This window comes from Rousettus aegyptiacus, unplaced genomic scaffold, assembly GCF_014176215.1.
Source record: "Rousettus aegyptiacus isolate mRouAeg1 unplaced genomic scaffold, mRouAeg1.p scaffold_m13_p_13, whole genome shotgun sequence".
NCBI lineage: Eukaryota > Metazoa > Chordata > Mammalia > Chiroptera > Pteropodidae > Rousettus > Rousettus aegyptiacus.
The window spans coordinates 49774657-49787840 of record NW_023416288.1 but is presented as its reverse complement, the minus strand read 5'-3'; the positions used below and the strand labels follow the sequence as shown (position 1 = coordinate 49787840).

At 48.3% G+C, this 13184-nt stretch overlaps 1 protein-coding gene and 1 pseudogene across 2 annotated transcripts in view; both read left to right on the top strand.

The window, feature by feature from the left end:
* The window catches only part of LOC107500556 (GTPase IMAP family member 7), a 42089-nt gene extending 32285 nt beyond the window's left edge, over nucleotides 1-9804 (top strand). For both annotated transcript variants that reach the window (XM_036230684.1, XM_036230685.1), the window contains one exon: nucleotides 8364-9804. In XM_036230684.1, coding sequence (XP_036086577.1) covers nucleotides 8364-9240 — 877 coding nt within the window. In that variant the 3' untranslated portion in view covers nucleotides 9241-9804. The remainder of the gene's footprint in view (nucleotides 1-8363) is intronic.
* A 2869-nt stretch (nucleotides 9805-12673) lies between these two features.
* Nucleotides 12674-12792, top strand: LOC118610821 (annotated as a pseudogene).
* The last annotated feature ends 392 nt before the right edge of the window (nucleotides 12793-13184 follow it).

Genomic DNA, 13184 nt, shown 5'->3' with positions numbered 1-13184 from the left:
AAGTGATGTTTCTTCATGATAAATGATATTCAAAAACAGTCAGGCTGTTTAGCTATTCATTAGCTCCCTAACCTTCCAGAACTTACTTCACTGTTAGGATTTGAAAGATGGCGACACCTGTAAGCACCTGTTCCAACTTTGAGCAGAGTCCATTTTGTTTGGCTCATGTTGGAATCAAAAGAATCGCTGTGCTAAGTGTTGCGTCTGCGCTGAACGAGGCTCTGGTGTGGCCTCGGAGAGTCCGAGGAGAGCCCTCCCCAATCATCTGCAGCCAGCACCCGCCCGCAGAGGGGTCTGAACTGGATCTTGAGCACAGTTCAGTGTGACGATCTCCATGGCGAGGTTTCTTCTCAGCCCTACCTGTCTCCTCTCATCCCTCTGAACACTTCAGCAGGTACAAATAAGGCAACGTTGACCCTGGAACTTGGCCTTTCTACGCTGTGGTGTAAACCACAACTTGGGGTCATGAGTAGAACACAGCAAGCAGGAAATGGCTATGGTCAAAGCAGGAAATATGTTTTCTTGTGCAGAAGACAATTTACAATAAATCACTTAGCTCATTTCTTGGAAACACAGGGGATTATGAAAAACAACAAAAAACGTTTTGAGCTATGACATGCTGAGATCGACATAAAAGAGTTTCTTTGCTCCTCGTTAACATTTTATTACAGCTCTTATCATTAGTGATAAAGCGTTTAAGAAAATTCTGTTCATGAGAGGATTGGAATGAAGCAATAAAAGATGTCGAATCGAAAACAAAAGGAAGAAGTGCAAATAATAGCAGAAATCGTGCAAACCAAATTGCAAATCCCAGAAAAAAGGCAAGTTACTGAATGCTACCAGATAGATATGGCCGCCTCTGAATTTTCTCTCCCATCCCGTTTTCCTAAGCAGCCTCTTCGTCTACCACTAGCATCACGGAATGGCTAAGCATTCCAGGGAAAGCCAAGCAAACATTGTGGGTTTGTGGGGAGGGGACTAAAAAGTCTTGAAAGGTCTGTGGCCATGCCACACTGAACAAGCCCAATCCCGTCTGACATGCCTGTAGGTGTAAAAAAAGAGAAGGGATTGTAAGCTGACAAGGTCTTTGGAAGATGAATAAGGCAGGGAGCCGTAGGCATGCTGAGAATGAGAGAAAACGGAGAGAGAAAAGCACCTGCTTCTTCGCTTGCTGCTTCCTCCGGCTGTTGGTGCCCAGTGGTAAACAGAGCTGATATCTGTCACCATCTGTAACTGTTTATCACTCTGATGACCATGTGGATGCAGAGCACTGGGAGAAGAGGGCCTATCGTAATACTGCTCTCTCACACCAGACCCCCTAAGCCAAGAGCCCCGTACTGGTCCATCCCTAGGGTCTCCTTTCGAGGTCTCCTGTTCACTGTAACATGACCATCCAACATCTGAGAAGTCGTATGGGTACGTAGCCAGGGTTCATGACTCACGCTGCTGGGCATTCGTTTTCACTGGGTGAGGCCCAAATATTGTGTGATGTAATAAGTAGGCATCAGGCTTAGACGATGTAATGCCTCCCCTCACTATTTTCTTATCTGGAAAGATACTGGGGCTCGGAGAGGTTTGGCCTTTTTTCCCCTTTGTCTAAGGCCACAGACCTTGATAGTGGCAGAATCAGACCCACATGCTCCTCCTGACCACATTCCATGTGTCGATGGCAGACCCCCAGTGCTGATGTGCTAAGATGAGGGTCTACTCCGAAGCTCACGGACCAAAACTGGTGTCGGCGAGGTACGAGGATCCAAGCCGTCAGCGGGAGTCAGTCGACCTGTGCTGCCAAGTGCAGCCCAAGCTGGTGTCTCCTGCACATCTAAATACATTCAAGCTTGTTTAGTCTTATTTTTCCGGGAAACACCCTTCCCTGTTTCTCAGGTAACGCTATTCTTTTGTGTGGATTTGGTATACTGTAAGAGTGTGAAATGGACTCTTGCAGGCGGGACTCGGCCATGCTTTCAGGCAGAGGTGTGTTGCAACCTACGAAGCCCATACCAGTCTGGCAGCTGGCCTGGCCCCCTTATGGGTTCAAGAGGCCTTCATTTCCTCTGTCTCTCTTGATGAAAGGCAATTTGGGGCATTTGTTTTTGGTGTTGTATAAATTTTGGCAAATGCTTACTTCTCCTGCAAAGTCCCTGAGTTGAGAAAGAGGATGGGTTGGGGGTAGCTATAGATTCTGGGAACCCCGGGCAACAAGCAGTCACCAAAAAACAGGCTCGGACAGAGTTTTAAGATGCCTTTCTGGGAAAGGCACCACTTTGCATGTCACCGAGCGTCCCCTGGTCCATGCTGGCCTCATGTATGGGTGGAGAATGGGGAAGATTTTTCTTTTTGTTTTTTAGTAAATGCGGGCTGCTCAGACTATGTAACGCAGAAGGAGAATCTCGGGGTGCTTAAGAGGATGGAACGAAAGGCAGGCAAGAGGAAAAGTGGAGGGAGAGAGAAAGGCGAGTATGAGGCCCCGAGGGCTGGCGTAACAGACCGCCGCACGCCGTGCAGCCACAACCACAAAGTGTACTGTCTCGTATTTCCAGGCGTTTAACTTCGGAAAGCAGCAGAGTCACGCTTTCTCTGAGGGCCCAGGGGAGGACCCTTCCTTGCTGGTTCCTAACGTCTCGTGGTTTCTGCCGATCCTTGGATTTCCTTGCTTCCTACGCATCGCTCCGAACTCTTGCCCTTTGCACTTTCCTATAAGCAGCGAGGAGACACCAGGCTGCACCTCCCACACGTGCCTGGAAATCTCCGCAGCTAAATGCTCAATAGCACATAATTCAGCGACTCCTCTTCCCCTTTGTAACAAGGATCACCTGTCCTCCAGTGTCCGCTCCTCACTTCCGTCTGAGATCTCACCCGTAACGTTCAGATGTCCAGCAGCAGTCTGTTCAGGGCAATCCAGCAGTATCCCATCATGTGCTCAAAGATCTCCTTCTTTCAAAACCATTTCCGCATTTTTTTTTTTTTTTTTTTTACAGCAGCATCCCAGTTCCTGGGACTGACGATAACCCCAGGAAGTAAGTACTCCATTTTACAGATCAGGCAAGAAAGGGTGAGTTGCAAGAGAGATTAATTTATCCACATGAGGGAGGCTGAATAATGGCCAGCATCAAAGACAGCCATGTCCTAATCTCTGGGACCCGTGAATTATTACCTTATTGTGAAAGGGTCGTTGCAGGTGTGATTAAATAATGATTTTGAGATTAGGGGAGATTGTCCTTCATTATCTGAGTAATCACAAAGATCCTTATAAGAGAGAGGCGAGAAGATCAAGAAAGAAGAAGGGAATGGGATGATGGCAGCAGATTGGAGCGATGTGGCCACAAGCTAAGGAATTCTGGCAGCTTCTAGTAGCTGGAGGAGGCAAAGGACGAATTGTCTCCTGGAGCCTCCAGAAACAACCCAGCCTGCTAATAGCTTCATTTTATTTTTGCATAGCTGACTTAAGGCTCTTGACCCCCAGAACCGTAAGAGAATACATCTGTGTTGTCTAAGGCCACTAACTTTTTGGGGCTTTGTCGTGGCAGCAATAGGAGGCTGATACGCCAAGGGTGATTGTTAATTTGTGAAAGAGGCGGGAGATGGTGAGGAACCCTCGCTTTCATTCTCCTGTTATTATTTTTCCAATATCTTAATAAGTTTGAGCTTTGAATTTATCTAGGCCATAGCACAGGAAAATCCCTGATTTCCATGAGGCAGACTCCTGTAGGATTTAAAGAAATGTATTTTAATTACCTCCAACCTTTCAGAAGATTCACACATATCCATATGGCTGTGAGTGTGAGATACACAGAGTAAGAGGACAATGTAAAACAGGAAGCCGAGGCTGTCTCCTCGCTCCTGTCCTTGCTTCTGACTGCGTGGAAGGAGCGGCATCGTGCGGAGGGGTCACCTTCACGGACCCGCCGGTGGGGACCAGCCGCAGGGAGACGGGTGGCTCGCAGCGGGGCTGAGGGGGGAAGGAGCTCGTAGCAATGAGGCCCAGGTGGGCAAACCAGGAGAGGTACGAGGCACCCCGCCATTCATCACGAATCTTCCAGGGGTCGATCGCCCCCTAAGCTAGGGTTCATTGGTGGGACCGCCGTGTTCCAGGTGCTCCTCCGTGGCCAGTGGCCTCGGGGCTGTCAACGTCCCAGCCCTGCATCCTCCCCCCATCTCAACGCTTCCTCCCTCCGTTGGGCATCGTAACAGTGTACCTGCACGTAGCACCTGGACAAGCAATTAGCTGCCCAGGAACACATGGAAGACACCTGCGGCAGGACCCGTTCCCTTCAAGGGATAGGTAGAATGAAATGGAACCGGGCAGTGGGGGAGATGTTTCGAGCGGGAGACGTGGATCTGCTTCTGCTGTAGACTCCCACATGTAGACTCCCACATGGGCAGCCCGGTCAAGCTGAGCTTCACTGGTTGTGAGCTGTAGAGTTGGGGCCGTGTGCTCACAAGCGCCCCTCGCTTGGTCGAGCGCCCCGTTGATGTCGTCTTGAAATTCTTAACGATATTTAAGCAAAGGGCCCCGTATTTCCCTTCCGTGCCAGATCTCGCGAATTTTGGAGCTGGTCCCAATCTGTGCCTTTGGCGGAAGTCGGAAAACTGTCACCAGGGACCCACATCATTAATGCCAATAATTGGCCCATGGAAACTGCCCTGAACCCCGTCGTTCGAAGTCCAGCCGCTCCCCGCCGTGGGTGGCCAGCCCGCTGTCCGCTACTCCCCGCTGCGTCTGGCCCTGGCGGTGCCGCCGGCTTACGCGGCGACTGATCTGGTTTCTCAATCTAGTTTCTCAATCTAGTGAGCCAAAATATATAATAAACACAATTTACAGTGACAACTAGAACATCTTGTCCAGTGTGAGAGCTTTGACAGCCAGCCCCGCCTCACACAGCGTCCACTGTTCAATCAGTAGGAAGCTGCCCGGGGGACACCGAGTCACACGCCCGGCTTCCTTCTTCCAGAATCACCCGCAGTCTCCCCGCGCACCAGGGACGATGCTCGGACACTGTGCAAGATTCGTGCCTTTTGTGTCCACCACCGTGATGTAAAACAACAAACATTGCTTTGGGAGGTGTTTATGCTGTCGGAAGGCACATGGAAGGGAAGGTTTTACCTTGACACACTGCAGCCACCACCAAAGGGCAGGGCGAGCTTCCTGGCTCTTTAAAGACCAGCGGTTCCTCCCCTGGCCCCACGCCTTCTGAGCTGCTGGCTCTGAGGAGTTGGAGAGCAGAAGCCTGTGTTCTTCACACGTGAAGCCAAAGCACCAGCTTGAACAGCTTCTTTGGAGAAAACCTGACAACTCGTCACCTCGCCGAAGCAAAAGTGAGCCCGGCCCAGAAGAGGTCCGCCGAGCGACAGAGCTGTGAGGCCAGTAAGGTGCAGGGAGTGTGCCCGGGGGTGGCTTCTGGTCTGAGCAGGGACGAGGTGTGTGCCAGCTGCACCCGGGGGCCGATGCCGCAGAGCGGTGGTGGTGCAGGGGAGCAAGGAGCATTCGCAGCACCAGGTCCCTAGGTCTCGTCCCAGACAGGACAAACCTGTGCCGAGCAGCGCACTTTCCAGGCATTTGCTGTTGTGACAGACACACGGAGGGCTGCCTGATAAGCCGTCCTTTTCCCTTCGCAAGAAATTAGTGTCCTCAAGCAGGTCCCCGGAGTCATTTAGGGACCACCCAGTCTACAGCCTTCGTTTTACAGAAGAAGCTGGATCCCACAGAGTGTGGCGACTCTCTGGGGGTTATTCATGTCATTAATGGCGCAGGAAATCTAGAAGTCGGCTTGCTGATTTTCCCCTAATATTTAACAGGGAGACGCTGCGACCCTCACAGTGCGACCCGTGGTTACGAGGTAAGGAGGGTGCTGTGGAGGTTTTTGGTTTTCGTTTTTGTCCTGAAGATATTTCTCACTAAAGTTGGACAATGAAATTATTGCATTTTCAATCTCTCAGACCAATTCTTTCTGTGGTTCATCTGCCACACAAAATGAAAGTGTGTTTGTTTTATTTGCTTTTAATTTTTACTAGTATTGAAATATAAATTTCAATATTAGTATTAATATAAAATTAAAATATAATTTTGTTGTATAAATGTGTAACTGTCTACGTGGTTCCAAGATCAACTCTATGAAATCTAAGTGTACTTAGAGACATCCAATTTTAAGCTCTAGCCCTGTCTTGCCCCCAACCCATTTCTCTTATCCCCATATAAGTAACTTTTTTGTTGGCTTAGTTTTCAGATTATCCTGCCATTGCTTTTTCATATATATGAATATGTGTAGTTCATATTCCTCCTTATTGGAGAAATGGTAGGCAAACTCCACGTTATTTTCTTCACTAATTTTCACTTGAGATATAATCTGAAGTTTTCTCCATACTGGTATAGAACAATGCATCTCATTCCTTTTTACGGATGGATAGTACTTCCCCGTGCGAATGTACCTTAGTTTGTTTATTCGACAGTCCGCTCCCAATGACCATTCGATAGGTTTTTGGTCTTTCATGTTGTTCTAAATAATGATGCGATAAATAGCCCTATGCATCATTTCTTTCTGTTTCGTTTGTTTGTTTGTTTTTGGTCAGTGTAGCTTTGGGATGAATTCTAAAACTGGGATTGATAAACAATGGGAAAATGCATTTGTACTTTTGCGAAACATTGCACACATCTCTTCTGTCGGTTTTGGACCTTTTTCCCATTCTCATGGTGACACAGGAGACGACCTGTTTTTCCCCCACACCTTTACCAACAGATTGTGCCAGCAAACGTTTGGGGTGTTGCCACACGTGTAGGTGAGAAATAGTATCTTATCTCAGAAACAGAGGTGTCATTTTCATTTTATTTATTTGTTTGTTTGCTTGTTTTTGTGTGTGTTTTGATTTCATCTCTATTATGAATAAACGTTAATATCTTTTTATATATTTGAGGCATATTTACGCTTTATTTCTTTGAAATGTTTAATGATATCTCTTGCTCTGTTTTCTATTGAGTTGTCGATCTTTGTTTCTCTACTTTTAGACTTTCTTTGTATAATAGGAAAATTCACCCTCTTTGGTGAATCTACCTACCCAGATAGAGTTGAATTGTAAGCAAATGACAATTTTTTTATGAAAATTTTTCTTCCCCTGCTTGACCTTTGTGCTTTAATTTGTCTATGGTGTTTTTTTTTTTTTTGCCTTGCATTACCTTTTAGATTTTCATGTAATCAAATTTATTAGTCCTTTTCTTACTCCATTTTGAATCTCAGAAATATTTCTCTCATCCCCCAGTTATAAAAAATGGACTCATGGTTTTTTTCTATTATTTATATGGATTCATTTTTTACATTGAAATCTCTAATATTCGTCATTTGAATGACGTGAGGTAATGAATACAGATTTATCTTTTTCTGTATAGTTGTATAGCTACCCCGACCTTGCTTATCGGTCCATCTTTTTTCCCCATTACTGTGAGATGCTGCCTTATCGAATATAAATGTAACATAATATAACTGAATTGAATATAAGCGAATATAATGTGATTGATTGGGTGGATTTCTGCATCTTCTGTTCTGGTTTCCCTGCTCCCGCTCATCAGGCACCAGGATCACACGCTTTAATGATGGAAACCACAAAGTTTGACTCTCCAGGAAAGCTAGCATTCCCTCTGTTCTTTCTCTTAACGGCGCAGGCTAATCTTTTCCTCCTCATCCAATGAACTTTATAATAATCCATTATTTTCACTGTCGGAGAAAAAAGGTGATGACAAAATTTTACATTCATATTCTAGCAAAGCGTGTCAAAGAACTATCTAAACATTGCTGTTTTATGAAATGCTGTAAACATGAGTCACTGTTGAATTTGGTCAAATGTATTTTCTGCACCTGGGTCTTTTTCTTCTTGATCTATTAATGGGACACGTTGTAACAACCAGTTTTCTCATGTCGAACCACCCTAGTATTTTTAAAATAAATCACACTTAATCACGGTGTATTACTTTTGTAGTGTGCGATGACTTATTTAGAATTATTGTATCAATATTCGCAAATGAGATACATCTGTAGCTCTAGTTATTGGTGAAGTCTTTTGGATCAATATTATACTTGATTCATAGGAAATAAATTGGAAAGATTTCTTTCTCTTCTTTATGATCAGAAATAGTCTAAGAATCTTTGAGATGTAACCACTTTATTATTTTTCCCATAATAATTTAACTGTGTCACCTTTCTGTCTCTACTGGAATCAATATGAATAACAGATTATTATAAACGTTCAAGGAGGAAAAGGAAAAAAAAGAGGACTGGAATGGTTTCCACAGTTACCTAATTTGACCCTTTTTCCCTCTCCTTCCCTTCCTGAACGGTTTGTGGGCACCTAAACCCCAGATCTCTTGACTCGAACAGGGCTGGCTGTCAGGACAACATGCTGAGGATTGTGCTGGTGGGGAAAACCGGACACGGGAAGAGCGCCACAGCAAACACCATCCTTGGGAGAGAAGCATTTGATTCTAGAGTTGCTCCCCAGGCTGTTACCAAGACCTGTCAGAAAGCATCGCGGGACTGGAACAGGAGGAAGCTTCTTGTCGTCGACACCCCAGGGCTCTTTGACACCAAGGAGACACTGAAGACCACCTGTAAGGAAATTAGCCACTGTGTCATGGCCTCCTGCCCGGGGCCTCACGCCATCGTCCTGGTTCTGAGGCTGGGCCGATACACGGAGGAAGAGCAAAAAACTGTTGCATTGCTCAAGGCCGTCTTTGGGAAGTCGGCCATGAAGCACATGATGGTCTTGTTCACTTGCAAAGAAGAGCTGCCGGGTGGGAGACTGAGAGAATTTATGGAAGATGCGGGTGTGGAACTGCAAAGCATCCTGGCAGAGTGCGGGGGCCGCTGCTGCGCCTTCTCTAACACGGGGAAGCCAGGCTCGCCTGAGAGAGATGCTCAAGTGCAGGAGCTGGTGGGGCTGATAGACCAGATGGTGCAGGGAAATGACGGGGCTCACTTCTCGGATGCCATCTACAAGGACGCCGAGGAAAAGCTGAAACGTCAGGCAGAGCAATTGAAGAAAATCTATGCAGATCAATTAGAGAAGCAAATTAAATTGGTAGAGGGGATGCGTCATAAAACACAGCAAGAAAAGGAGAAAGAAATAAAACGCCTAAAGATAGCCTATGAAGAACGAATTAAAAATATAAGGGAAGAAGCTGAAAAGAATGTCTTTGAAAGTCTTTTCAACTATATGAAGAACATAATTTTGAAAATATGGCATCGTTTTTGGTAGTTAAGTAACCCGTATTGTCCCTCCTAATTCTCCCTCAGTGCTTAGTGTGGCATTTTGCATTTCCCGAAAGCGGCTCCCGCGGTGTCTTCTGCACCACTTGCTCTGCTTAGATCTCGGCTTCTCACCCTTCTGTCGAGTCTCGGCGTGTGTGTCCCCTCCCTGACGCCGGGTAGACATGGCGACCGCTCTGAGACACAGCAGACGGTCAACGCAATGCCACGTGACTCCTAAGGCTGGACAGAGGCAGCACGGCCCTGCTCTCCCGGGGTGCCGGCCCTTGCACCGTGGTCGCCATGTGAGGAAGCCCGCGGCGCCCACCGGGAGGCCACGTGAAGAGGACTTGAGGTGGCTGGCGCAGCCCCCTGGCCGGCCTTGCGTCTGCCAGCCGGAGCTCCTGGCCAGCCGCACACGTTCAGCGACTCGGACGTGGCTTCCGCGGCCGCCAGTCGAGCCCCGGCGCACAAAGCTGCCAAGAGCGAAGGCGGGGTATCCCCACTGCGTGTCCTGCCCAAACTGCACATTCGCGAGGAAAAATAAATTACTGCCGTTGTTTCTAAGCGCTAAGCGTTGGGATGGTTTGTTATGCGGTCGTAGCTAAACGGAAACATCTTCCCAGCTCATCGCCCCCAAACCCCCCCATCCCCCTAACCGCCCACCCCACCCAAACGCCCACCCCCCTCCTCAAGCCCATCAGATGTAAGAAGTTACAAAATTGGCCCGAGCAGCAACGATTGTCACGCAGAGTCCAAAGACTCCGTCGAGGACAATCGGAATGAGAAATCCCGCGCACGTCAGGTGTCAGCCCCACTGGGGCCGCCTGTCATTTCAGTCCAGGTCTGTGGGCCCGTCGCTGGTGAAGCATCCGGCTTCTCCTGCAAGATGGCTCCGTGGTTCACGGGGGTCTGGGAGTTGAGAAAATCTCTTACCGGGTCTCTGGATTCCTGTTTGGGTACCACTCTACCTTGAAATGCCCCGGCCAGTAACTTAACAGTGTCCTCTGGGCCAAACACTTTCGCTTGCCTCGCAGGTGCGCACTTGGCCCTTCTATCCCCTACCCCATCGCCCCAGGAGGCTGATGAATGTGGGCCCCGTCAGTGGCATCTCTGGCCTCTGCTGCCGGGAAGTCCAAGCAGGGTCAGTCGGGGGTGGCAGAGCGGTCAGGATATTTGGCCGGCTGCTTCGCTTCCGGCAGGGTCATCTGCGATGAGCCAGGCCCCTAAGCCTCGGGTCCCAGGTCCCAGGTTCTCCTCGGTCTGCTCTCCGCCCAAGTCTCCTTCAGGGATGCGGTTCTCACCAGCCCCCTAGGGTTAGGATGTGACTTTCTTGCCGTTACTAACACTCCCCCTCGTCCTGGTTCCCATACCCTGTGTCCACGGCTTGCAGGCGGCCCCCACACGGGACTCTCTCCAAGGACCTAATTAGAGCGGGCCATCTCCTCTGCTAAATCCTGAGTGATACGTCGAAATGACGCCCACTTTCCTGTCTTTCAGACATCCCCTGGTCTTTTTTATTGTTTTTATTTTCAATTCCCTCAAGGATAAGAATGATTTTCTTGTCATTAATCAAGCGGGTAGCTTGGTGTTCATACCCGAGGAGTCTGCTAGTGTGTATCATCTTACTGAGTCAATGAGGACACAAGCCCAGGGTACTTGCTAAGTCAATGGTTTGGGTCGTGGGGTTCTGGCTGAAATCAGACGTCCTTGGTTTCGGGGTGGGGAGGGGTCTATTAACCTGAGTTTTCTCTTGTCTGTGGCATATTGTTGCCGTGGCCACTGCCTCCAGCCAACGAAGGAGGCCCCTTCCTGTGAGTGAAATCCTCTGCTGAGCCCTCAGGGCACATCAAGGAGCAGAATTCTCTGTAGCTGAGAGAGCCCGTCACAGGGGAGGAGTGTGGGTGGCGGGCATGACAGAAGTCTCAAGGTCTGGGCAGTTCTCACTCAATGCTAACATGTAGCGCGACGTGCCCAGGGGCAGCTCGGAGGGGATGAACTTGGCCTGAGCAGCGAACGACTCGTGAGCGTAGCCAGCTGCAGCCCAACGTGCCATGGACCGGGTGTTGCACGGAAGCCATGGCTGCCCTCCCTTCAGGAGGCTGAGCCTCGCCACGATTCACCTTTACTTGTCACCGCAAAAACGAAACTTTTTCTGCCCACAAGACTTGTGTTCCTTTGGCTTAGACAGTCCCAGAGGGGAACCCACGGTGTTCAGTTACCTTGTGTGGTGTGGGAGGTGGTTTCGAGAGGACATGACCTCCAATCGACCTGGAAGCTGGACCTGGGGGATCGGAGGCTCCCTCCCAATCCCACCCTTTTTGTCCCCGCGCCCCCACTCTTTCCTGGAGTGCGTGTTCAGCTTGCCCTTTCGGTTGCCAGGAGCCACCCGAAGGACACAGCCTAAGGTGCTGTTGACACTGTCAGGATGTTAATGGGACTCGGCCTAGTTCAAGCCTCTGCATAAACTCCTGGGATCTGGCAGGCAGGCGGGAACACTCCTTGCCTTAGGGCCACCCAAGGCAGGTCTTCCATGTCTATTCAGGCACTCACAAAACTGCCACCTGCCCCTCTGCGGAGGTCCTCCTCTTCCTGGGGTTCTCCCTGCCCTTCCTATCGGGGCTGGTTTCAGATTACGCCCTAGAGGTTTCGGCTTTGGAAACAAATATAAAAGATGTAGAATCTAACGCAGTGGTCCTCGCGTTCTGTCTTTCGTTTAAGAAGCGCTAGGTTTTCGACAGTTCTTTCCCAGTCGGGATGTGGAATGAACGCGCTGCCCCTCGCAGGAAGTCATCGTCGCCATCGTCCTCTCCGTCGCAGAGGAGCATTCTCAGTGCCGCACCTGGGTGGCGGCCACTCCCCCGTCCACGTCAGCGGACGGTCGCCCTGTGTAGCTGGCTCGGTCCACAGGCGGTTGTCGGGGGTGTGGGGACGAGGGGCGTGAGGAAATGTTGGCGGCCGATGCGCAGAGTTGGCATCTTGGTGGCGGTGATGGTTTACTGGTGGATACGTATGCAAAAATGCATTCGATTCTATGTCCTATTTTATGCAGCTCATTATATGTCAAAAATTCCTATTCATAACTTTTGCCCATTTTAAATTGTGTCGTGTTTTTATTAATAGGTTGTAAGAGTTCTTTATGTATTCTGTCCTTTGTCAGCTCTTTATCAAATATATTTACAAACGCTTTGTCAGATATGTGAAAGAAACAAACGCTTCCTCTCAGTTCATCGCTTACCCTTCTTTTGTCATATTCTTATCGCTTAAGATGTATTTCGCGTTCTTGTCTTCCTCATATATACATTTAAAGCTAAAATTGCACCTGTAATTACTCTTTTAGCTGCATCTTGTAAGCTTTAAAAGGAAGTATTCTAATTATGCTTCAGTTCTAAACGTCAATTTCTGTTACATCTCATTTGATTCAGGCATTATTGAAAGCTTTGGCCTACGACCACGCCACCCTGAACACGCCTGATCCCATCTGATCTCGGAAGCTAAGCAGGGTCGGGTCTGGTTAGTACCTGGATGGGAGACCACCTAGGAAGACCAGGTGCCGTCGTGGCGTAAACAACACAACACAAAAAAATAAAGCTTTGTTCTCCAATTGCAAACATAAGGCATTTTGATTCTATATCTTCAATTACGTTGGGGTCAGGAAATGTGGCCTATGTCATTTCGATCGTATAAAACTTTGAGAGTATTTCTTTAGGACAAACATAACACCAGTTTAGTGAAGGGTCTCCTGTGTGCTTGAAAACAGCTGACTGCAATTTTATGAAATAGTCTGTATGTGTCTTTCGGATCAAGGTCATTAATCCTGTTGCTTCGATCTTCTGTGTCCTTTTTGGATCTTTATCTGCCTGTTCTGGCAATGACAGAGAGATGTTGATCTGTGTGTTTTCTCTTGTGATTCAGTGACTCTCTGTGTAACTGTGAGACTCTTTACGGGGCCCG